This window comes from Rhinolophus ferrumequinum, chromosome 7 (genome assembly GCF_004115265.2).
Source record: "Rhinolophus ferrumequinum isolate MPI-CBG mRhiFer1 chromosome 7, mRhiFer1_v1.p, whole genome shotgun sequence".
NCBI lineage: Eukaryota > Metazoa > Chordata > Mammalia > Chiroptera > Rhinolophidae > Rhinolophus > Rhinolophus ferrumequinum.
The window spans coordinates 93,739,905-93,764,693 of record NC_046290.1 but is presented as its reverse complement, the minus strand read 5'-3'; the positions used below and the strand labels follow the sequence as shown (position 1 = coordinate 93,764,693).

The following is a 24,789-nucleotide window of genomic DNA, read 5'->3' as shown; positions in this document are numbered from 1 at the left end:
GTCATATAGCTGAATGTGTTAAGTGTTTGGAATTCCATTCTTACATTTAAAAGTCAACCGGGTTGCCCAGTGTAGATGAATTTGTTTTGTTCTTAATCTTTTCCACATTGAAGATGTAAGTAGGTCATCTGAAAGCATTCAGGTTTGATTACAACCACATAATGCATGTCTTTCTTAAGTTAAGTATTGGTGTTACACAAATGGTTCTTATTTCAGAAGCAAAGATGACAGGTGGAAGGAAAGAAGGGAGAGTTCTGTAAATTGCTGAGACCTTGTAACAAAGACAGAGTAAGAGAAGCCAAGGATGCCAGCTAGTGACGAACTACTGTCTAAGTACAGTGCGCTGCGGAGGCCAGGCTACCCCTCAGCCCCCGTCATGCTGGTGAGGGTCTCTAGCTGCTGGCTGACCCCAAATGCTCCCAATGGGACAGACTGGGACTCGGGTGCTAAACAATTTAATTTGTTCACACATAGATGTTCAAGCTCAAAAGCTATTGCCTAGCCCCTAGCCCTGGGTAAATACTAAACACTGTACGCGGGAACAATAAACTTTGCCCCAAAGATGACACCTAGCAACTTATAGCCACCTACCAGTTATTTTAAGGTTCTTGACAGCTCTGCATAGTAAAATTCTCAATTCATCAAGTGATACAATAAAGTGCCAGATTCTAGGCCCATTTTCATTATAAAATTAAGGGATGGTGGGAAGCACAGTATTTCATCGTTACTTATACCAGGGAACAGATCAACAAGGAAGAGACAACAGGAATTTGGATAAAGCAGTGTCCACACTATCAAGTTAGCCCAGCAAAGCTCGACCACCACCACCACCACCACCCAAAGCACCTGTGCCCAGCGGAGGAGAAGCCAGCAGCAGGCAGCTCGCTCCATCCAGCCGGAGAGAGGAGCCTCTGATACCACCCGCCGGGGAACGGAGGAACCCAGTTTGGACATGGTGTTGAAAAGCAACAGTAAAATGTGCAAACACAGTACTGCATTTAACTGATCTTTATGCAAACTCCCCACCATTTCACAGTCCTCTCTTAGCTCGTACTGTCTGAAATCTGAGCCTATTCTGCTTGAATAATCCATTTGGGGAGGGGGTAACAGAGACAGGGCTACCTATAAATAGGGATGGGAAGGAATTGCAAGGATCAACAGGTATGTTTTATCCTTGTTTTGAAAACAAGGTGCCTCAAATTCTGTGTGTTGATCATAGCTGAATAAAAACAAGACGCTATCCAATTTGTGACTTTTCTGTTTTTTTCGTGGAAGCCACAGCAATACAGAACTCAACATGCAGGTCAGAAGAGAAGCACTGAGAAAAATCAAAGGAACGACTGGAGTCTGGCCAGTGTGTCTGAAGTGAAAAGAGAAGGCAAAGGAAAAAGATGAAGCAGCACCTCCATCCAAAGAGCTCCCACATGGCGGCTGCCTTTGTCCCTCTAGAAACTCATGTGCTGGAAGGAAACAAGGAGCAAGAAGGAAAAAGGACAGAAGGAACGTGGGGGAAGTGGCAGGGGGGAAAAAAAAAAGCACAAATCAGGCACTAGACACAGCAAAGCCAAGAATGTACTAAAAACCACTTGTTAACGGCTGACATGCACTCACAAGCTCTGTGTCCTTTGTAAGAAAGGAGGACAAAAGTCAGGCGCAGGAATGGTAACTGCAGGACTGCCGGCCGGCTAGCTAGGCTGCGGTCTCGCTCTAACTCCCCCCATGCCCCACTCCCTCCCAGCCGCAGGCTCATTCCTGCTCCTTTTGAACCACTTCCTCTCTGGGCCGGGCTCCTCCGAAGATAGCAGAGTTGGGATTGGCTACTTGGTTGAGGGGTGTTGCAACTGTTCGAGGTTTAAGCTGGAGCCGTGGTCTCTGTGCTCTTTCCTCTGGTGGGGAAAAACATGATTTGTAAAGAATGGGTCCCTCTCTCCATCCGGCAAAACGACCAAACAGATGCTGATCTCTATAGCCCAGCCCGTTTTCTAAAACTGAACAGCCCTGTAGAACTATACCATCCCTAGATATGCTTACCGCTTAATAATAAACTTACTATTTAAGACTAAGGACTACAGTAACCATGCGTGGCCTAAAAAGGCAGATGTCCGTGGGGTGCAGACAAAATATCATGGGAAGGCGCCCTCCATTTACAAGTTGTCGCCATACCTTCTGTTGGTTCTCTGAAATCCATATTGGGCCCTCGAAGGGGAGGGCCATCTCTGAAACGACTCCCCATTGGGGGGCCCGTTCGCCGGTCACCGGGGCGACTCCCTCCCCTGCCTCCTAAGAAGTCATCCCTGAAGCCTGAAGAAGGAAGATGACACTGAATTACTTTTTAGACTACTGCTTCAAAACTTATTATATAGCTTGTGTGAACTGTTTGACTTTAAAATTTAAATTCTTTAGTTTGTCCAGAATCTGAAGTTTTTCCAAAATACAGCATTGAAAATGAGTCCAAATGTGAATCTGCTGGGTAATTTCAATGCTAACAGAATTTTTACATAAAAAAGAATCTTAGGAGAGAAAAACAAAATAAGCTGTTGAAATTCTCAGCTTGCAGTATGAGGGGAAAAACACCGTATGAGGCTATATTCTAACATGGCTTAAAACAATACGAAAATCCTCAAAACACATTTTATTCTGTTTTCTAATATAAAATCTATACAGTTATTAAAAAGATAAACCTGAAATTTTGAAGTTACAATTCAGAATGCAAAATCACAAGAAAAAAACTAGATACAAAGACAAAATAAAAATACGAAGTCACCTCTGGGTGACACTCCCCATTTTCCTGTTCCTGCTGCGTTTCAGTGTGGATCATTCTAAAAGCAAAGCACCTGTGTGGTAAACAAAGCAGTTATCCGAGTAAGGCCCGCTCCCTAAGGGGGGCAAGCTGAAGAGAGGAGAGCAGCTCACACCCGATCTGGGCCTCCCCTCCTCTGGCTGCAAAAGGGTTTTCCCCATTCATTTGTGTATCTGCTAAAACAATTACCAACAGAAGTAAAATGCACCTCATTTAAAAATGTTAAGAGAATACAATCTCATCAGTGTGTAGAAAAAGAGCATTTTCTCAACAGACTGTACGACCCTTAGGCTTTTAGTTTTGTATTTAAGTCCACGTCTTTCAGTCATGGGCGTGTAAGTTAATTAACCTTGTAACAGTATGGCCTATTGAAATAGAGTTCACTTTCAGTAAAAATTTCGGAAATAAGATTGTTATTAAACAAATGAGCTTGCCTGCTCTGTTTAAGCTCCCAAAGGTGACTACTTGACTCCCTCCATTGCTCAAAACTTTATGGCAACGTATCTCTGAGCAGCCTAAGCCTGAGGCATCTTCTTCTATATAGTTGATCCCCATTATTCAGAGATTTAGTATCTGCAAATTCATGTACTTGCTAAAATTTACTTAGAACCCCGAAATCAATACTAGCGGCGCTGTGCCATCATTCAGACATGTACACAGCAGGGAAAGATTTGAGTCACCTGACACTCATGTTCTTAGCTGAGGTACAACAAGGCAACACTCGGCCTTCCTGTTTCAGCTTATAGTGTAAACAGATCCTTTCCACAATCTATTTAGTGCAAGGATTTTGCTCTTGTACTTTTAGTTGGGGATTTCTGTTTAAAATGGCCTCTAAACAGAATTGTCTAGTGTTCCGAAGTACAAGGCTGTGATGTGTCTTAGGGAGAAGACGCGTTAGATAGGCGTCCTTCAGGGAGCTGCTGCACTGCTGGCTGTGAGTTCCACGCTAATGAATCAACGACATTTATTAAGTAAGGTCTCTTTAAACAGAAACACACATTAAACAAGTTTACATATTGATCAGCTGACAAAATACTGTGGTCAGAGGTTCGCAGGAACCCGACCTTGTTATTTCCCTTGGGAGCAGTGGTTCAGTATTTAACTCGGCGTTCGCGGTGATTCCACGCACTTAACTCCTGCTTACAGGAGAATCCACTATCTGCAGTAGTGGTGCTTTTCCTGTTCTTTAAGGATGGCAAGGATTTTGGAAAAAGAGCAAGTTATCTGAAACCCGGTTCAGAGACGGAGTTGAACAATATCAATTTTAACAAAACAAGGAATAAAAATACTAAAAACATCTAGACCAAATAGCACTGCTTTGGGGGAAAACACACTGGGATGCATATTGTCAAGTACAAGGTTCTTCACAAAGTTTTTTAACCTGACACTTTCCACCAAACTAATCTAAACTGTGACGTGTACCTTTCCACGTGAGCATGGAAGTTACTTTCCCTTAAAGAGATCAAGTAATTTTTGCTACCAGTGTTTAGCATAAAGCAAATCAGCTCACACGCGCACTGACAAGGCAGGTAAACACCTGGTAGTGGTCCAGGTGGATGAGACAGTGCGGAGAGGAGAAACCCAGCGTACATTAGTGTCAGTGACAGCGTCCTTTCAAAGTATCTGACGATACGAGCAGTGGGGAGATGAGGAGGGAAAGGCAAGGCTGACAAATACCTTTGAATTACGTTTGATGACAGATTTCTAGGAGGCACACTATTCATGGGACTGTCCTGAGTTTTCTTTACAAAGTGTAGTTTAACACACTGGCTATTTCCGGTGGTTGCACTTTCTACATTTTTGTTTTCTTCGTATTTTTGGGTAATGCTTGATATTTTTCTTTTACAATGAGCAGGCACATGAAAGAAATAGCATCATTCCTTTAAAGAGTAAAAGACCTCCTTTTACAAATGACGTACACAGGCATGACTCCGCCACGTGTGCCCTTCACCAACCTGGTGGTGGCACAGCAACCTCTCTGGCTATGTTCACTGTATGTCTCTGCTTCAGAGTAAAAGCCCAACCAAGCCAATAGTAGAAAGGCATTCGTGACTTAACTTTCACAGTTCCAGAGCTACGAGCTCACTGTGCATTCCATGGTACCAGGAAGGCACAGCTGGCAGGTCAGGGCAAAAACCACCACTCATCGAGCCACTAACTGCTGCACCTGGATTGGCTTTGAGAAAACCTTTGTTGCATTTTTCAATCAGAGACTAGCTTATACATAAAATTACAGGTTTACTGGATTATACTGTACTTTTATGAATAAGCTCATTTCTGATTGGCTAAAGGACTTTTAAAAATTAAATTATTCAATAGATAAATCGTCATCTGTTTAGCTAAAGCAGTTCTGGAAATACATTTAAAAAATCTTAAGACTCACGAGACACCTTGCATCAGTTTCCCCATACTTACCATCACTTTATACTAAGTTTTGTTTCGATGGAGGGGAGGGTGCTGGGGTGGGTGGGTGGGTGTGTTCTCACCTTACATAGTGGAGAGTGCAGACATAACCTCAAGTTCATAGGAAACAGACTTACTTTTAATTTTCTACATTTTTACTATATACATCAATTACTTTTATAATTAAAAAAAATAAAGAGATGAAGAAATGTTTACGAGAGCTTCTAAAGCAGAGGCCTCGCATGCAAAATGACCGCTTGAGTTGAGCCAAGGAGGCACCTACTGGTCTGCCTTGGTCAGGCAAGAAAAAGAATGGCAAAGTGGACCGTGCCTACCATTAAGGGAGTTCCACGCCCTCCAGGAAAGGAAAACATAGGTACCAGGACTCTTTTACCATCTAACAGGGAGCCACCAGGAACCACAAATATAAGGCTTTCTGTAGGTTTCTAACACCTCCATACTATTTCTAGAAATAACAGCACTTCTATTTGTGCCATACACACAAGAGGCACCAAGGAGTCTCCTCGGGCTACACCCGAGAAAGGCTGCAGCAGGAGACAAGGCACATGTGGGAATGAACAGCAGGCTAAGCAAAGGTAACAAAATAAGGTGGGTCAGGCTGACTCTCCCACAGTGGGGAACCTTTCAAGCCCTACCCCACACTTAGGTCCTAACACAAGCTCATCACATGCCTGGGTACCTTTCAGGAAAGCTTCTTTTGTGAAAGGAACTACAAGAGTAGTTGGGCCAGGCCGGCTACGCCCAGAAACGTACACCAGCAGCCAGGCCATGGGCAGGGTTAAGTGTGAGACTGTAAATACTGATACCGGAATTGAAGTCATCCCGGGACTCCCAGCCACCTCTAGATTCTCGAGGGCCACCCATTCCTGAGGACACACAAAAAAGATAAAGTTGAGGTCGGATCGTTACCCTGCTGCACAAACATGGAAAAATTCATTGGGACGATACACAACTCAGGTGATGGGAACATCAATGAAATTAAAGATTTTTTTGCTGCCAACAGGGGGGGAAAAAACCAGTAACAAAAAACACCCAGGCTTGCAGAAGCACCGTCCACTCTTTCTAAGACTTCACGTGTTTTTACAAGCTCTCACAGACCTACCAGACCTACGGCATGGAGCTCTATTAGTAACCTTCCAAGGTTGCAACCAGTGGGCATACAGCAAGTTTGCGTTCAGTTTTAGAAGAACCAATCACCTCTGTCATCTGGTCCACCTTTCCTGAATCCAAAGCCACCTTTATCTTGTTTTCTGCCTTCTGCAATGTCCACACGAAGTGACCGATCACCCAACAGCTAACGACAAGGGGAAAACAGTGTCAAGTATTAGCAAGAAAAAAGTCTCAACTGCTAACGTGACAGAAAACCTGAAGATACTTACTGCACCGTCATATGTCAAGGCTTCCTTAAGGGAATCCACCTCATCGAATTCTACATAGCAGAAGCCTGCAAGAGAAAACAAACTCCATTTCCTCGAGGAATTGTGAGGTCAAAACATGGTGGGGTCCCTCTTTGTACCACTTCCCGACATCAGAACTACTACTTTTGTTGCACTGGGATGACTATAGACTAGCAGAGCCTGAAAAGGCCATGTTTTACTTTTCAGTAAGCAGAACTTGACTGGTATGCCTCCTTCTCAGTTATATTCCATCAGAAAGTGCTAATCAAATCGGCAGTGAAATAGCAGCTGTGTTTTTATAAAGCTTTCTTCTTGTTTCAACCATAATATTAAAGCCTTTCTTGGATTACTCACCGCAGAGCTGTTGCTTCTGATTTCTGAATGACTTTAATATAACCTAATTGGGGTTTTAAGACAGATTTCAAATTCAATATCAAAAATGCTTTGAAGGAGGAGGTTGAGGGTGCTTTTACTACTCGGGTAGTTGGTATAAAACCCTCTGAATAAGCCTTTCCCCTCTACTTGCAGCACTCTTGCCTGTGTCCCTTCCTTGCCACCTGGAGTCACATCTGGGTTAAGTACTGTCCCTGCCCTCCTGTGCTCACCGTGCACCCCCACCCACCCACCCGCCAGCGTGCCCTCATCCTATGTGATGAGTACCTCTAACGCCCACTAGGTCGCAGTACTGTGAAGGCCTGGGGCCACACCTGTCCTGTTCACCACTTGCTTGGTGAGGACTTAGTGCCGCTTGGCCGGACAGTGTCCACCTCCCTCCCCCCACCCCCTCAAGTGGATTCAATGTTTAGAGAAACTGAGAAAAACCCAAGTCCCCAAAGGCCACAGCAGCCCAGTCACACATCTCACACCCCAGAGCTGCTGAAATGGAAGAGGATCCTCTAGGAGACAAAATGTAAACCTTGCTGCTACAGACTCACCCAGAGGCTGGCTTCACCCACACACTTTTACCTTAAGTTTGAATTTCTAATGCCTGTTACCAGACAAACTGGGTGGGACTTGCTTTCACAAGCTCAACTGACACCGTGTTTCCCGAAAATAAGACCTAGCTGGATCATCAGCTCTAATGTGTCTTTTGGAGCAAAAATTAATATAAGACCCGGTATTATGTTATATAACGTTAAGACCCAGTCTTGTATTATAGTAAAATAAGACTGGTCTTATATTAATTTTTGCTCCAAAAGAAGCATCAGAGCTGACTGTCTGGCTAGGTCTTATTTTTGGGGAAACAGGGTATATTGCTTTCATTGTTTGATCACATACTGTAACAAGGCTTCAGGTTCTCAAGTCAAAAAGCTTTCAAAAACATAAAAACATGGCCTATACACAGAACCGAGATGAGCAACACCTCGGCTTCTTGTAGGCTTCCCCGCTGTAAGTCACCAGTCACTCCACTTTTCGTGGACATACTTCTGGATAAATAATGTAAACCAAACGCCCATGTACCTCGCCTCATGCACTTAACTACTGGGCACATTTCCCTTCCGGCAACCTTGAAAGCTAGACGATAATGTCATTTGATTCTTCATTCTTATTCCTTCTTTGCTCAAGTGCCCTTAAGATACTAGTCTACAGACACTAACTTTATCTGAAATTTGAGCCAGCCCTCTCCCAAACATATGCTCTGAAGTCACAAGTGTATAGTGACAACACTTATTTACATTATCTTTTGGATTTTATAACAACTAACTAAATTACAGGGAAACTACCAAGAAAAACGTACGAGTTGACTAAGGTGAAAGGCACCTGAAAAGTCCACGGTTTTATCTGTTCACTTCTTTCCCAGCTAACTCCTTTACTAGCAGACAAGACTGCTATATAGGTCAAACAAACAACAGATTTACTTGGGGATATGCCCCAGATTTCTACAAACTTGATTATGTGTAAAACATTTTCCCCAAGTAGAAATGAAGGCTTATGGGTTAAAGTGCTATATTTATATCAGCTACTTGAACCAGGCAAACATTTAAAACACTTTCATAATTAGAGCCCTCTGGTTCACTGACACATTTTGGTTTAGACCCCTCCCCCCATAGTAATGTACAATAAGAATTCCCCACAAACTCACCTTTAAATTTGTCTGTGTCTTTGTCTCTGACTAGCCGTACACTCCTTATGCTGAGATCCTTAAAGATAGCATCTATGTCGCCCTGAACTGTATTAAAAGGTAGATTTCCTACGTATGCTGTGTAGGGGGGCTCTGTGGGCAGCTCCTTCTGGCCACGGGAACCATGGCCACCAGCAGTGCCACGGGACCTAGGAGGGGAAACAGACAGGATTCAAGTTTGCCCACACGTTCCTGTCCCAGATCAGGGACAATGAAAATGTCCCCCACTCAGCCACACCATTCAGGTGAAACGCTTCACTCTAACACACAAAAATATCGTCTGGACATGATATATCCTCCTATGGCTCTCTCGTCTTCACTTAGAATCAGCATCTGCAAAATGTTTATATCCTAAAACCTAAGCAAATGCCCTCCCCTCACACCCAATACCAATACATAAACGGACTGTCCAGTCTCACTGCAGTGTATTTAGGAGGGATTACTGAAGCTCCTGAAGTTTTAATGCACTCACAATACAATTGTTTCTTGCTACTGGATAACCACACTCTAATATAAATTTTAGATTTTGTGCAGCAATTATTATATGTACTACTCTCCACTCCCCATGTATTACTTCCCTGCGTCCTCAGACATATGGTGCGTATTACTAACCCATGTAAACCTCAATACCATTTCCTCAGATGGAACAAGAGTGGTTTACCTATCCTTGGTGACAGAGTTCAAAAGTGGCAAAGGCAGGACCTTGATTCTACCCCATCATCATGCGGAGGTAGCAGTTTAAATCCCAGCTCTGCCACTTACTAGCCATGACTTTGAGGAGTTCTTCAGCTTCTCTAAGCTTTATTTACTTGTGAAATTGAGTTAATACTAACAAAAATCTTGAGTTACTGAGAAACAACAACTATAAGGTGCTTCCTACACTGCCCGACGCTGTGTATACAGAGTAACAAGTACCATTATCACAGCCACCTACAACCTGAGGTTAAAAATGTTTCATCGAGGATTAAAAAATGAGTGGGACCATTATACATCTGTCCAAACCTACAGAATGTACAGCACCGAGAGTGAACCCTAATGCAACTGGACTTTGGGTGCTACCGACTTATCAGTGTAGAGGTTCATGGACTGTAACAAATGTACTAACTATTCCTTTGCAAGCAGGGGAGGCTGCATGTGAGGGCAGGGAGTATATAGGAACTCTGTAATTTCTGTTCGATTTTGCCACCAACCTAAAACTGCTCTAAAAAGTAGTCTATTAAAATGAATTAAAGAATGAATGGGAAGGGGAGCTCTTCTTTACATCAATAAGAATGTCAGCTAATAAATTCAGAAGGAATCACGTAATTAGAAAATCACTACTCTGCAACCAACAACGCAGTAGTAACCAATTCAGGCCAGGCTCACCAATGGAGGCACAAACCACTGATAAACTGGTTTTGGGGGAGCGAGACAGTCACATGATCTCGAATTATCCTCCACAGATTCTTAATCTCCAGGGGGAGGGGGAGTTCCTTCTCAAATGGAAAAACGTGGCAGTCACCACCATAACCAGGTAATTGCTAACAATGGGACAAGTTTACATTATATGCCTTTCTTATTGGCATGGATTCTTTAAATCTGTCAAAGTCATGAAAGACAAAAAAGGCAGGGAGACTAATGAAATATGACAACCCATGCTATGTGTGATCTTGGATTTTGGAATGAACAGCTATAAAAGAAAAAGCAGATGGAGAAATTTGAATATGGAATTATAGATATTGTATCAATGTTAAATTTCTTTGAAGTGATAATTGGTACTGCAGTTAGTAGAATGTCCTTTTCCTCAAGAGAAATTTGAAAGTATTTAGGAGTGAAGGGTCAAGACAGCCAACATTTACCCATACATATGTATGTATTAAATTTGGTCATTTTCTGTTGGGGGTGGGAGCCACCATTTATTTCTAAAGGGTTTGGCATAAAGGATGTTGTGAGCATGGGAGTGTGTGTGTGTGTGTGTGTAAAATGTGAAACTTACGGATAATCTATCAGAGTCCATCGTATCATTCTTTCAACTTTATGGCGATTTGAAAAAATTTCAAAATAAAATGTTTGCAGAATACAGGAGGAAAAAAAGTAAAAAGGGAGGTATTGTTTCTTTTTAAAGAGATATTTAAAACAAATGAGTTTCCTCACAACAATCAAAGATCGGCTCAAAGTCATCCTTTATTCAGGGGAAACAGTAATTTAATTGGGCTTGGAAAGCAACTTGATTTCCATATATTGCTAGAAATGTGAAAAATTCCACATCCGCCTTGAGAGAAATTCCAGGTAAATACCTGGTGATAAATATCATTCTTTAAGAGGTTTTTCTAAAGCCCAAGCCGTGATGTAATTCTTAGAGGCCTAAATTTTTAAAGTTTAATAATTCAAAATTCTGCTACTACCCACCAGGAAGTATTAGGTATCATTCCACGTTCTGTTCTAGGAGCAGAAGAATGTTTGTGAATGAATCACACTCCCCGCCCCCCATTATTTTGCATTTCAGCACTATCGCTCGCGCACAACCCGTTATCATCTCTATAACTACAAAGTCTAAATTGTCTTTAGTGAGACCCTCTTTGGGACTGGATACTGAATGTTTCAGGCCCAGTGTAATCATGTATCTGATGGAAAGCAGTCCCGGCCCTCAAGCAGCTCACAACTGAGCCGCACATAGAAGACACATAACTACAGGTGCACACGAGTGAATGTCTGTGTATGCACGTCCACACACAGCACATTCTCAAATTAACATCATCCATAGGTTCTGCGACTTTAAGTAAAATGACATAATGAAACCAATTTCACCGTAGGCTAATAGAAACAAGAGTTAAGTTCCTACGGCATCTCATTAATGTCACATCGAAACCACGCTGAGGACCTGCTGCATATGTAAAAAAGCAAAAAGCTATAATGATTTTTTTAAAAATTTAAGCTGAAGGGTCGAAGATGAAGAGCTGGTAAATTTCACAGATGTTTGGTGAATCAGGAAAATGCAGGTAGGAAAGCGTGCTGCCAGAGCACATTAAATGTTTACGGGAGAACCTATGGAGGGTACTCAATGTAGGACTGAGAAGATGGGGTCAGAGGGCCTCTGAGTCCAGGGAGCCAGGGGAGCCTGGATAGGGCCGCTGCCCCCTAGGACAGCGCTGAGATGATGGGGCAGTACTAACAGTGCGCGGGATGAAAGGCCAGCTCTGGCTTGGGGAAGGCAGAAGAATCCCCTCCGGCAAGCAGTACTTTAAGAGCCAGAGAGGTGGAAACGGCTAACTAACTAAGCCCTCAACTGGCTCCTTTTCCCCTAGCCTCACAAAACCACCAGTGGCTCAATACTCGCGACCTCATCAGGAATTACTGAAGCCGTCCTAAACACCACCCTATCTGATGGGGTCAGCTCTAAAGGACTTAGGTGCTTTGCAGCTTTTCATTGAGCAGGTCACTGAACACACTACAGGGCAGTGGGACAGGGGCCACGGAAGCAGATTTAAACGTATCCCCTTTAACATCTATGAAGCTTCTACAGTGTGCCATCAACGTGAGACCAAGCCCAGACAGTTGCATGTGCGTACAATAAAATATACCTTCTATTATCAACCAAATAAAAAGGATCAAATGCCAGAAAATTCTTTCAGCTAAAATCCCTATGATACCTTTGACACTAACTTCAGTTTAAAGAGAACTATTACCTAAATAAGTAAGCTGTGTACACGGAAGCACTTCCGAAAACAGAGAAGACTGTTCTGACACCTTAGCTTGGTATAGGACCTCTTCCAAATCATCTCATAACTCCAAGTTTCCTTGTCTGTTATTTTATAAATATTTCTAATCTTTACTTTATAAAGACGTTTAAAATTGACCATAAAAACACTTCATAAATACTGAGTAAAAGTTTAGTAACAATTCTAAAGTGTTAGAGAAGGCCGAACACGCTCAAGACTACACGGTTCATGCACAAGCAGGTGGACACCAGCAGCGGTTATAAAACAGGAAGCAAGTGATAAAAGCGGCAGGTGGGTGCAGGCCCCTTCCCCATTCAGAATAGATACTCCAAGGTCTGTGCTACAATCACCCAGTCTATACCATCCCTGCTACTAAGCAACGATCCTCTCTGCTCATTACAGCTTCTTACTGTCCCATGGGGACAGTCCATTGATTTTAAAAACAATGTATGAAGCCTGACAATTAAGTTCACGAACTCATCCTAGAACAAGTGCTACACACCTCACTGCTGACTATCACTAAGGTCACCTTTGAAGTGCTCCCCTTGGGAAGCTATGCACTGACGCCAGCACCTAGTCCACCCTTCAAAGCAATTTTGGAACTCTTTCTGGAATGGCCATCAGAGCTGTCGTCGTTAATTACACTTGAGGTCCTGAATATCACCAAAATGTCTGCCTTTCAATATTTTCTTTATCTTCAAGTAAAGAAAGAAGTCATTAGGAGCCAGATCAGGTCAGTAGGGAGGGTGTTCCAATACAGTTATTCGTTTACTGGCTAAAAACTCCCTCACAAACAGCATGGTCTGAGCTGGTGCATTGTCGTGATGCAAGAGCCATGCATGAACTGTTGGCCAAAAGTTCAGGTGTGTTCGTCTAACTTTTTCACGCAGCTTTTTCAGCACTTCCAAATAGTAAACTTGGTTAACTGTCCAGTTGGTACAAATTCGTAATGAATAATTCCTTGATAACAAAAAAGATTATTAGCAACATTGATTTGACTCTTGATTTGGACTGATGGAACATTTTTGGTCATGGAGAATTGGCTGACTTCCATTGTGCACTTTGACGCTTTGTTTCAGGGTTATTTTGGTACATCCACGTTTCATCACCAGTGATCACAAGGCCCCAAACATCATCTTGCCTCTCCAACAGGTCTTGGCAAACTTTGACTCTTCTTTGCTTTTGTTCATGGGTGAGCTCCTTCGGGATCATTTTTGCACACACCTTTCTCAGGCCACAATTTTCAGTTAAGATTTTCCTAACTGTTTCTCTGCCGATGTTTACTTGTTGGCTATGCTTCTCACAGTCAGCTGACAATTTCAGCGCACAATTCGACGAATTTTTGCAATGTTTTCCTCAGTTCTGCTCGTTACTGGCTGCCCTGACCTCTCTTCATCAGTGACATATCCTCTCCCCTCAGAAAAACGCTTAATCCATTTGTACACTGCTGTTTTCTTCATGGCATTATCCTCATAAACTTGGACTAACATGTACCTGATTTCACCACTCTTGCCAAGTTTAACAAGAAATTTAATACATTCATTGCTGTAATTCAAGCTCAGACATTCTTGCAACGGCACACAAAAACACACAATAATGAATGCCACTCAACAAGACATTGCCACACACAAACACAAACACTGCTGTGAGACACTGATATACCGAGGTTATGAAACCTTATGGAGCTGTTTGTACAGTGCTGCCAATGTAAGCGCACGGTGGAGCATTCGCAAACTTAATTGTCAGATCCCATATGACAGTTTCAAATAATACGTAATATCCTAAGTATTAGGAAATCCAACTTTCAACTCCAAGTACAAAGTCCTTTACAGGCCAATCACTTTTCTTCACTTAGCTCAACTAAATATTTGAATGTCCATAAGGTATAGAGTGCAATACAGAACTAAGATTCAGTTCCTGCCCTTAAGGAGCTGATAATTCAATTGAGGGTGGGGTGTGGGGTTTGTTCATGCAGCTAGAAAGGAGAAATCCCATCCCAAGCAAAGGATTGCAAAAAATTCAGGAAGACAGCAAGGAGAGCAAATCTCTGCAGAATGGTGCAACAGGAACTTGGACTCCACTTTCCAGATAGCAAACAGGGAGAACACTGAACTCGTAAGATGATCATATGTGAGTAAGCAAAGATATGTAGGAGTGAGAGACCAGAGGAAGAGTAAGTACTGCACATAAAAAAAAGTAGAAATTATTAGAGTTGAGATTAGATCTAGTAAGTAGATAAAGAGAAAAATTATATGCTCAAGACTTATTTCTAAAGAGTAACAGTTAATGAAAAATGAGGGCCGACGCAGTGGCTCAGGTGGTTGGAGCGCCATGCTAAGGTCGCCAGTTCGATTCCCACGTGGGCCAGTGAGCTGCGCCCTCTACAGCTAAGACTGTGAACAACAGCTCTCCCTGGAGCTGGGCTGCGCAGAGCTGCCGCAGGCTGCTGTGTGCTGCCCTGCCGGCGGCCAGCGTGAGTTGCTGTGAGCGGCTGACTGATGACTGGCGACCCACTGCCTCAGCGGGAGTGTGTGTGTGTGTGTGACACACACACACGGACCCATAAGGCTCATAATACCAGCATGGGCCAGGGAGCTGTGTCCTACACAACTAGACTGAGAAACCACAGCTTGAACGGGAGTGTGGGGTGGGGGAGGTGGAAGAAAGGGGAAAGAAAAAAAGAAAAATGAAGGACACATGGTAAATTATTTCTGGGACAGAATTTTATAAAGATTCCTAGGTGCATTAGAAACTATACACAATATAAGCACTGTTGCTGTCACTCTTAAAACTTCAAGACCAACGCCAAGATACCAAGACTATAGCTAACCTCTCTTTGGTATTTGGAACATTAGGTGTTCTTTTATTATTTCTAGTAGGTAACAACTGAGATCATTTCATTAGCTGATCAACAACACTGGTCTCACATGTGCCATCCAGAAACACTTTATTAGCACATACCTTGGCACGTGGCACTATGTTAGATCCTCCATAAAATCACAGTAAGACTGCCTTTATAAGAGTAAATACAAGTGTGCAACAAAGCCAAAATCCACTGAGCATACTTTGAAAAAAGAGAAAAGAAAAAAGTAATGGTCAAAATGTGTAACCTATTTATTTTCTAGACAGTAATCAAAAAAGGTTAAGCTCTCAAAAGCTGAACATTATTTCATTTACACCATTTCACACTACCTATTATCTTACAATAGTAAGATACACTAGTTATAAATCATTGAACCAATATTGATACATTGTTAACTAAAGTTCAGTTAATTCAGATTTCCTTAGATTTTAACCTAGGGTCGGTCCTTTTTAATCTGTTCCAGGATCCCATCCGAGATGCCACAGTACATTTTAGTAGTTGTAGCTTATGTCTTTAAAAACGAGCCCAAAGCAACCTGGATTAAAAGCACTTATTTCCAAGAAGATCTCCCTCAAAGTATATGCATTTCCAAGGCCTTCAATCAGCATTCAAAATTAAATCCCTTAATCTTGATAACTGTCATTTACTACAGGATATGTGCATGGAAGCCTCTGAAAGTGTCTGGTAAACACTAGAGGCGAGGTAATGCGTATGGTAAATTCTTCAATAAGCCCTACTTTTAAGAAGCTCTTTTCTGCTGTGAGTGAGAACTTCTTAATTCAATCACATTTGTAAAGCCCTTGCAAGGAAATGCAAAGTAGTTCTAAGGCAGGAACTCAGTCTTGTACATTGCTATATCTTCAGAACTATTACAATATCTGGTACACTTACCAGGGGTGGAAGGAATGAAGTGATAAGTCTAGCAACTACTTTAGCACTGCAAATAACTTCTCTCACCAATATTTGGGGAAAAAATGTAAATACAACAGAAAGTTCCATGTATATAGGTGACATCCCCACTTAGGTACTTAAGTGTTTTTCCAAAAATTTTGGGCTGTGACCAACAGCAAGAAGTACGTTTTACACCATAACTTAATATATGCACACATATATACCTGCCTGCATATTACCCATACAAATAAAAAGCTTGCCCAAGAGCACTAACTCATAGTAAAATGTACACTATTCTCTGTTCTACTTCATCTTCAAAAATGCTTGTCAGGATTTCATCATCTACCAAAAGGACACAACAGGTAGTTTGAAAGCCTTATTTTTAGATGAATAATGAACACAAGAGGGACTTCTAGTTTACACAGTCTTTTAGGGAATTTTCCTCATTAGGAAAAAGGCATTTATCATTATGTACTAAAATTTTGGATTCCCACACATTAATAAAAGCAAATAAGTGGGTTGTTAATTAAATAACTGCATATGGGTGAAAAAGATTACTCAATCAAAAAGTTCCAGATTTTCCAGAAGAAATAAAATCTTAAACCTCAAATCTATCAGTCCTCAGAGAACACTGCTACAAAACACATTTGTCTTACAGCTATGGTGTAAACTATTTCTATGGATTAATTTTGAACTTTATCAGCCAAGAGTTCTTTTTTCTAAATTAGAATGCTTATTATTTGAGAACTGACATTCTACAGACTACCAGCTCTAATTAATTTTAAATGAAACTTCATTTTCATTCAATGTTGGATTTTATATGATCCACAAATAACTTGCAACTATACAATTTACTTTAAAATTTTCAATTATTTAGGTAACTACAAAATACCATAGACCACCAGTTAAAATCTAGAGTTCAAACTCAAAAGGCCTTTAGTTATACCCTTTTCTTCATTTAACATTTGAAAAAGCAAAATCTAAATTACGTGTACAAAACATATATGTATTAAAAAGAATACTTAATATTAATAATTTTCCCACTATCGAATTTATTTCAATTTATAGCTACTTCACACATAGTTACAAGAATTAAATGTATTAAAAGTACATGGGGACGGTGTAGATGCCTGACCACTGTGCTGTACACTTGAAGCGGAATAATATTGCGTGTCAACTGTAATTTCATATTTTCATATATATATATATAGTCACGGGATATGGAGTGCAGCATAGGGAACAGTCAATGGAATTGTAACAGCTACATACAATGTCAGAGGGGCAATCGATTGGGGGAGAGGGGTCATCACTTTGTGAGGGGTGAAACGTCTATTACATTGGTACACTTAAAACTAAAAAAAAAACACAAAAGTCATGGAGAAAAGCTACACATACTCCCCATTTACAAAGAAATAGCCAAGAAAAAGAGAGGAACCTATCAATTAAAAAGATTTAGCAGGCAGAATGACCACATGCAATGTGTACACCCTGTCTGGTCCTGATTCAAACAGATCAGCTGTGCATCAAAATACTATATGAGCTAATTAGAGAAATTAACTATTTACTGAGTTATTGCAACATTACATTTTCAGATGTGATGATATTGTGGTTATATTTTTTTAAGTTTTTACCTCTGAAACTCATAGTGAACAAGTACTCCTAGATGAAATGAAATGATACTAAGATTTGCTTTAAAATAATCCAGAAGTGTGTGGAAGGAGAGTGAAGCAAGGAGGTATGGATGAAATAAAAGTGGTCACTTTTTTAAAAAGTGGGTAAATGGATACACGGGGTGGATTATTATACTAGACTCTGCTTTTGTTTTAAGTTTTCTATAATCAAATACTTTTTGCAGATTAAACCAGGCCAACTATATGAAGTAATCTTTGAGACAACTGGGAAAACACGAACAGGACTGCGTAACAGAAAAACTGGTGGTTAAAAAAACCCTTACCAATTAGAAACACATAAATCAAGTATTGCAAGTATTTTAAGATAAAATGTTAGGATGGCTGGGATTGGTTTTAAAATATTCTATCCCCTCCCCACAATGGGCAAGATAGATGAAACAGGACTAGCAAAAATGTTTATGAACTTATAACTGGGAAATGAATGGAGAGTAGCTTAATGGGTAGAGTTTGTTTGGGATGATGAACAGTTCTGGAAATAGATAGCGGTGACGGTTACACAGCACTGTGATTACTGAATTGTAATCATTGTGAACATTAATGCCACTGAACTATACACTTAAAAGGTAAATTGTTACACACACACACACACACTGGGTTAATGGCTACACGACGGTTCGATATACTAGTCTCTACTGTTTATGTATGAGAATGAAAATATTCAGATTAATTTTTAAGTGTTAGTAAAACGAGCAACTGGTAAATTCCAGCCCAACCTAGACCACACTGAAGTTCTTCCATTAACAGAAAATTAGCTCACGCAGCAATTCTTTCCATCTTCAGTCTCTAAAGAGCACTAGAATGCACTTGCTTTGGTTCCAGACACTTTTCGTCCACTTAACAGCACCTTAGGCTTTACCAGCTGCTGTATCCCTGTTAAGTCTGCTCTTTTCATCCGACCTACACAGATCTTGCATTCAGCCTTAGCACAAATCAAGAGGGGGCACCAAACTGCACTATTACTTTTCACCAAGCACTTGGCAGTATTAAATAGAAAACAAAAACAAAAAAACCCAGCTCCAATGAAGAATGTCCCTGATAAAGCACTAAAAATTATTTTTATTAAATCATGACCCCATTTTAGTATCCCGTGTTACGAAATGGGGACTGCTGCTTGTACCATGGTTATCTCTAGGAAAAGTACTCATGCAAGTGAGTTACAAGCTGAACTAGCTATTCTTTTCATGGAACTCCAGTTTTACCTGAAAGAATTGACAAATTATGGTTACTCAGTCTTGTGTATTAGGCAGACATTTTCTTGAAAATTAAGTGAGCCTGTCACTTCGAGGAAAACAACTAAAAGTATCTGTTGCAAATGATAAAACGCAGGCTTTCAAGCAAAAAATAGAATTAAAAAAAACTTGTCTTTATCAATATAAGCTTGACAGCCTCCCAATACCTGAAAATTTTCAGCTGAAATCGATGGTGATGGTAATAAACATGACTTTTGATACTGCATAACGAAACGTGTGATCATCTGGAAAACTTGCATAACTCAGTCAACTGGTATTTTCCAAATGATCAACGTGTATCACGTCACTCAAAATGTAAGGCAGATTGGAGGATTTTAATGTAACAGTATGAAGTCTATTGATAAAAGTTTTAGATTCTACGTTGCAACTAACCTTTATGGAAACTACCACTTGTTGAGTTTTGGTATAGTGGTAAATAAGAATATCTACAACTCACTGAAAAGGCTATTAAAATACTCCTCCTTTTTCCAACTACTTATCTGTGGAAGGCTGGATTTTGTTCATAAACCTATGTCAACCAAAACTTCTGAGAGTGAATACAGTAGCACACATGAGAAACAAATTGTCTTGTACTAAGCCAGACATTCAAAAATGCTCCAAAAATGCAACTGATTACTTTAACTATAGAGGAATGTGTGCAGAACAAGGGAGATCAGACTCTCCATCTGCCTTATACTGGAGTACAATGCTTAGGTGGAGGTGCCATGTATTCCACGGAGTATCAACACATTAGAGCACATCCAGAGCCCCATCAAGTAGGAACATTTCAGGAATCATAACACAGGGAAAACTTCAAAAAATCTAGGACATTCAATTTAAAAAGATGACTTTGATGAAAAAGCAGAGGCCGGGCATGCTCTCTTGCCCAATTCTCACTTCTGTTTCGAGAGGAAAGCTGGAAAACTGGAAGATGGAATTTGATCTTGGGCTAACAACACCCCCCAAGCATTCTGCTTTTTATGTTCCAAGCTCCTGGAAAGATTTTTTTGAATTTGTATCGCCTTCCTAGATCACTAAGGTTAATTTCAAATAGAAATATAAATGTAAAAAATATACAAAGCAAGTTTTTAGAAACCTCAGAGGCATTTATACTAAACATTCCAAGCATAAATTCTGTAACAAACCAATAACATACAAGAATAAATTACTTAGTATTGATTTGTAACACTTACGGCACCCTAGATGAACAGATTTCTTAGTGGACTTTAGAAATACAGCCAGTTAAGTAAAAACGCACCCAACAGAACTTTTCCCACTTTACTAATCCCAAGGGAAATATTTTAAGAACTGAAAAATTACAAATCAAGAGCTACCAATTCTTTTCAGCTTACATGTGGGGAAAATGAGGCTCAGAGGGGTAAAGGAGCTTGTTCCAGATCACACAGCTAATACATGGCTGAGATGACTGACACTCAAGCTATGGGCTGCCTGATTCTAAAGCTGAGGCTTTTGCCTGAACTGTTTCCCAGAGACCTCCAAGTATTTGTGGTAACACTTTTCATAGAGGATAATGATTTGGAATCAAGTACTGGGAGACTGGGGAGTGGAGAGAAGTATGACAATAAACCCAAACTTGCCATTTGATAGATAAACAGGACTTTAGAATAAGCTTTTCAATACCTTTACTGATCCTGTTATCAGTGAAAATAGCTACCATTTTTATACACTGCTTTCCTTCCTGTTTTAAGTTAAAATATGCTTAGAAATTTATCCAGATATGCCAAGCTAAATTTCTATAAGACTCAAAGTTTAGAATTCTAACCCCCCTAACTGGAACCTGATAAAGAATACTTAAGTTTGGTTTAATCAATTTTTAGTAGGTACCATTTCAGCAACCTCAATTCTTGCTAACTCCAAGTTCCAACCTAATTCCCACAATTGAAGGTTTTAGGTTAAACACTCAAAAGGCTTTATTGCACTTAGAAAAGTAAAATCAGTATTACTCTACACTTTTTTGCCAATGGCAAATGAAAAACTGGAACTTTAGAATGATAATTTAGCAAACTGCAAAAACAAAATACATTCAAAATCTGGTACAATGAACTCTTTGATAATTTGGAATTTTGTTTTTACTTGCTTTTTGAGCAACAGTGCAGTACCTGGTTCTCTTTGGTTGCTGGGGTTATGCCTCTATAGGCTGGAAAAATAAAGCAGTTGCCCAGTATTGCTTCCTGACAACTGCACTGGTTATTACATATGACTATAAAGTAAACTTATGGGGAATGTATAATTATAAAAACTAAGTTTTGAGATTATGACTGTATATTTCAAACCTGCTATTCTTTTTACCTGTGACCCAAGCGGTTTAGAGTTGTGGAATCTTATCAAGCTAAGGAGTTTAAGACGAGAGGTAAGGTGCCTTACAAAAGGACCAAAAGAAACAATACAAGACTGAAATTTCCATAGGGGGTGTGATCTTCTGTAATGCGTGAACATTATATCTGGACATAAGCAAACAGCAGGGAGACACCTGTTGGTGTGAACACTTCAAATAATAATTGAAATTATCTTCACTGAAGAACATCTGGTCAACTATCCTACCTCCTTGCTGAATTTCAGAGATTCCAATAACTGATAACCTCTGCTCTTATAAAATTAAAATAACACTGACTCTGGAATAGGAAAGCTTTGGCACAGACTACTCCACTATAAGTCTGGACCTCTGTGAAGTTTTCAGGCCCACTCTAGACAGTCTACATGAACAAACAAATTCACCAAAAGATTTTTGAAAGTACTTGTAAGAATCTGAGCAATATATCCTGTGTACTTTTACATAAATATGAAGTCAAATGGAAAATTCCAAGAAGGTCAGATGTAGTAAGTGCTTAACAGTAAAGAGACTTTAAAAATACTTTTTTATTAGGAAGCTTAGGAGATGTAGAACGCTAGCTACTGTTCTCTCCTATCAGTCTTTGGAGGACATCTGGGCAAATGGCTAACATTTTCAATTGTCTTAGATATTGAAATGAATAGCACCTTAAGAGAATTTTACTTTTGATCACTTTCTATTGCTCACAGAACTCCAACTGTCAAATGTGGCATCCACCAAGTCTAACTTGAACACCTCAAGTCACCAGAAGAGCTGGCAAATTTGTGAAAAAGCAGAATAAAAAAAAAATAATCCCCAGGCTCAGTATATGACTTATTGTAGTCCCAAACCAATTAAAACTCCTTGGGTGTGCCTTAAATTGAATTACTCTAAGAGTAGTTTTCCTGGGTACTTCTAAATGGAAGTTGGGGGGGGAATCCTACTTATTAAATTTCAAGATGACTTAAGTACAAATTTGATGTCTAGAAACCTATCCCAAAGGCAGTAATTTTACATGTCATCCAACATCTATTTCTTTTTTATTAGCAAATAAAATATTCTTTGTAATAACAGGTGGCTCCACTTCCATGTTATAGTGTCATGAATGATACTGGGTACACTCCCGCACCAAAAAAAGCCTTTGTTTGAGCCATTCCCAAACCAAGGCATTAAAAGATCATTCTTCACTAAACAAAGATACTTTTGGGATTGAAACCCAGGAGACTGGACACCTCAGTAGGTACTATTGTGGTGTTATCCTGGGAAAGTAATCCTTTCTGTAAAAACACACAAAGGCCAAGTGTGTTCTTGACAAATAAGATGTTCATAGTCTATCTTCTAAATTCTGTATGAAGTAACCTGTATTAAAAAAAATAATCCAGGGCGGGTTCCTGGAGTTACACACCATAAGCTTTTTATTTACTAGTCAAGGATTTTTTCTTTTAAACAAGGCGCCTCAATTTCATGTAGTCTGTGTATGACCAGAATCAGAATGAGGCTAAAGGCTAGCTCAGAAAGAAATACTAGGGAAAGAGAACATTTTCTGCCAGCAAGCACGTAGCACCTGTCATGAAGACACTGTGACCCAGAAGAGAATAAAAAAATGCTATGATGTATTTGTGTAGGTTGGTCTTCCCCCTCCTCGCGTGAATCGGACCATTCCCGGGCTCCAGCCGCCAAATCCCTGTCTTACACGTAAGGGGAAGGAAATCGTCCCTCTCGGCCTCCCGATCTCACCCAAGCGGCTGTCCTTAGGGCGAAGGGGGTCAGGAAGCCTGCAGCGCAGACAAACAGGAGGCCGAGGCAGAGACCGGGACCGGACAGGGACAGGCCGCGGCCCCCACCCGAGGCTGCAGCAGAGCCCCGCGCTGGCTCTGCCGTACTGGGGGATGGGGTTGGAAGCGGGAGCTCGTCTTCCAGAGCGCTCAGTAACGCTGCGGCCCAGGCTTGCGGCCGAGGCAGGGGGAAGAGGAAGGGATCCGCCCCGCGAGCAAGACCCCGGGACTCTAACCGCCGCCGCCCCCTCCCCGAGCGCGCCATTTCCAGGCCCCAGCCCTAAGCGCCTCTCCAAGGCCTCCACCGGCCCAGCCCGGCTTCTACCTCTTGCCGTCCCGGGTGTGCGCGGGAAGGCCGCCGGCCCGGGGCCCCCGACTCCGCCCGTCCCCCGCGCCCGGACGGGGCCCGCGCACGCCTGCCTCACCCTCTGCCGCCGCCGAAGCTGCTGTAGGCCCGTTCGTCGTAGGTATCGAAGTCCGCCATTTGCCGTCTCCGCTCCGAGAGGAACCAGGGTGAGCGAGAAAGGACCCCGCAATATAACTCCCCCCGCCCCGCCGCCGGGGCTGTCCGCAGCGCCGCCTGATCGCAAATCGCACGCACGCGCGCGCGCGCGCACGTACGCCGCGCCGCGCCCGGCCTGGTCCGCTCCTGGGCCCGGCGCGCTCTGAGGCCCACGTGGTGCCGCGGCGCTTTTGGCCGGGCACCTGGCCTCGCGCCCCCGCCCATTGTGTGCTAGCCCTGCGGCTTCAGCCGCAGCCGCCTCCTGCCCCTGCCCCGCCCGTGGACGCGAGCCTTGCCCATCCTTGGGAATCTCCGGTGGCTCCCTCCTCTTGCTCTGACGGCCGCTCTCCCGGCTGGCCTCGGCCCCTGTGCCGGTCCCGCTGCGCTTTTTCCTTTTCGCCTCCCGCTCTGGCGGGAAACCCAGAGTCCTGCTCCGCTTGACTCCACTCCGACACTCTCTTCCCGGCTAAGGGGTCGCCGGCTAACACCAAAGTAAGGGCACCTTCTCCAGGTTGGAGACCCCAGGGCTGGGAACACGCCGAGAACGCACGGGGGCGAAGGGCCCGGAAGGGGCGAGATTGGGGTCAGGATCGAAGCGTGCGAGGAGATGGGGATGCAGCTCTGAATCGCCTTCCAGGGCCTACTCGCCTGGGATATTGGGGTGGGAGTAGGGGATTGAGATTAGAGAGTAGGTTGTTGAACAAGCAACAGAGTCAGCACACCTCGCTTTTGCAGAAGTCACTGCACTGGGAAAGAATTCAACCCTGACGTGAATTCCATCTAGCCATAACAAGGAATGGATATGCAATGAGAATGAATTAGGTTTGTGATTAAGGTTGTGGTAATATTGGATACTCCAAACCCTAGTACGTCTAGGCACAATTTAAAAGAACTTAATAGAATCCTTGTGTGTATATCCAGTAAGTATATATATAAAAGAAGTATACCCAGTAGGTATAAAAGTATAACAGTGCTTTTATATTTAAACATTTTCTGCTATGTTATCCCAGTACTGGGATTGTCAGAGCAGCTATTAACTCATTTTTTTAAATTTTCCTGTCTCTTTCC

The 24,789-nt window shown here is 41.9% G+C and overlaps 1 protein-coding gene across 2 annotated transcripts; it reads right to left on the bottom strand.

Annotated features, from left to right (window-relative positions):
• Window positions 1-1,207: 1,207 nt before the first annotated feature.
• Window positions 1,208-23,807, bottom strand: EIF4H (eukaryotic translation initiation factor 4H). 2 transcript variants are annotated; one of them, XM_033110227.1, is made up of 7 exons: window positions 23,645-23,799; window positions 8,705-8,892; window positions 6,604-6,668; window positions 6,422-6,518; window positions 6,031-6,090; window positions 2,164-2,301; window positions 1,208-1,886 (listed from the first exon to the last, which is right to left on the bottom strand). In XM_033110227.1, the coding sequence occupies exons 1-7, from the start codon at window positions 23,701-23,703 to the stop codon at window positions 1,747-1,749; spliced, it is 747 nt and encodes a 248-aa protein (XP_032966118.1). In that variant the 5' UTR covers window positions 23,704-23,799; the 3' UTR covers window positions 1,208-1,746. The 2 variants fall into 2 exon arrangements, with proteins under 2 accessions (XP_032966118.1, XP_032966119.1); XM_033110228.1 differs by lacking the exon at window positions 6,031-6,090 and having other exon boundaries at window positions 23,645-23,807.
• Between the last annotated feature and the right edge of the window lie 982 nt (window positions 23,808-24,789).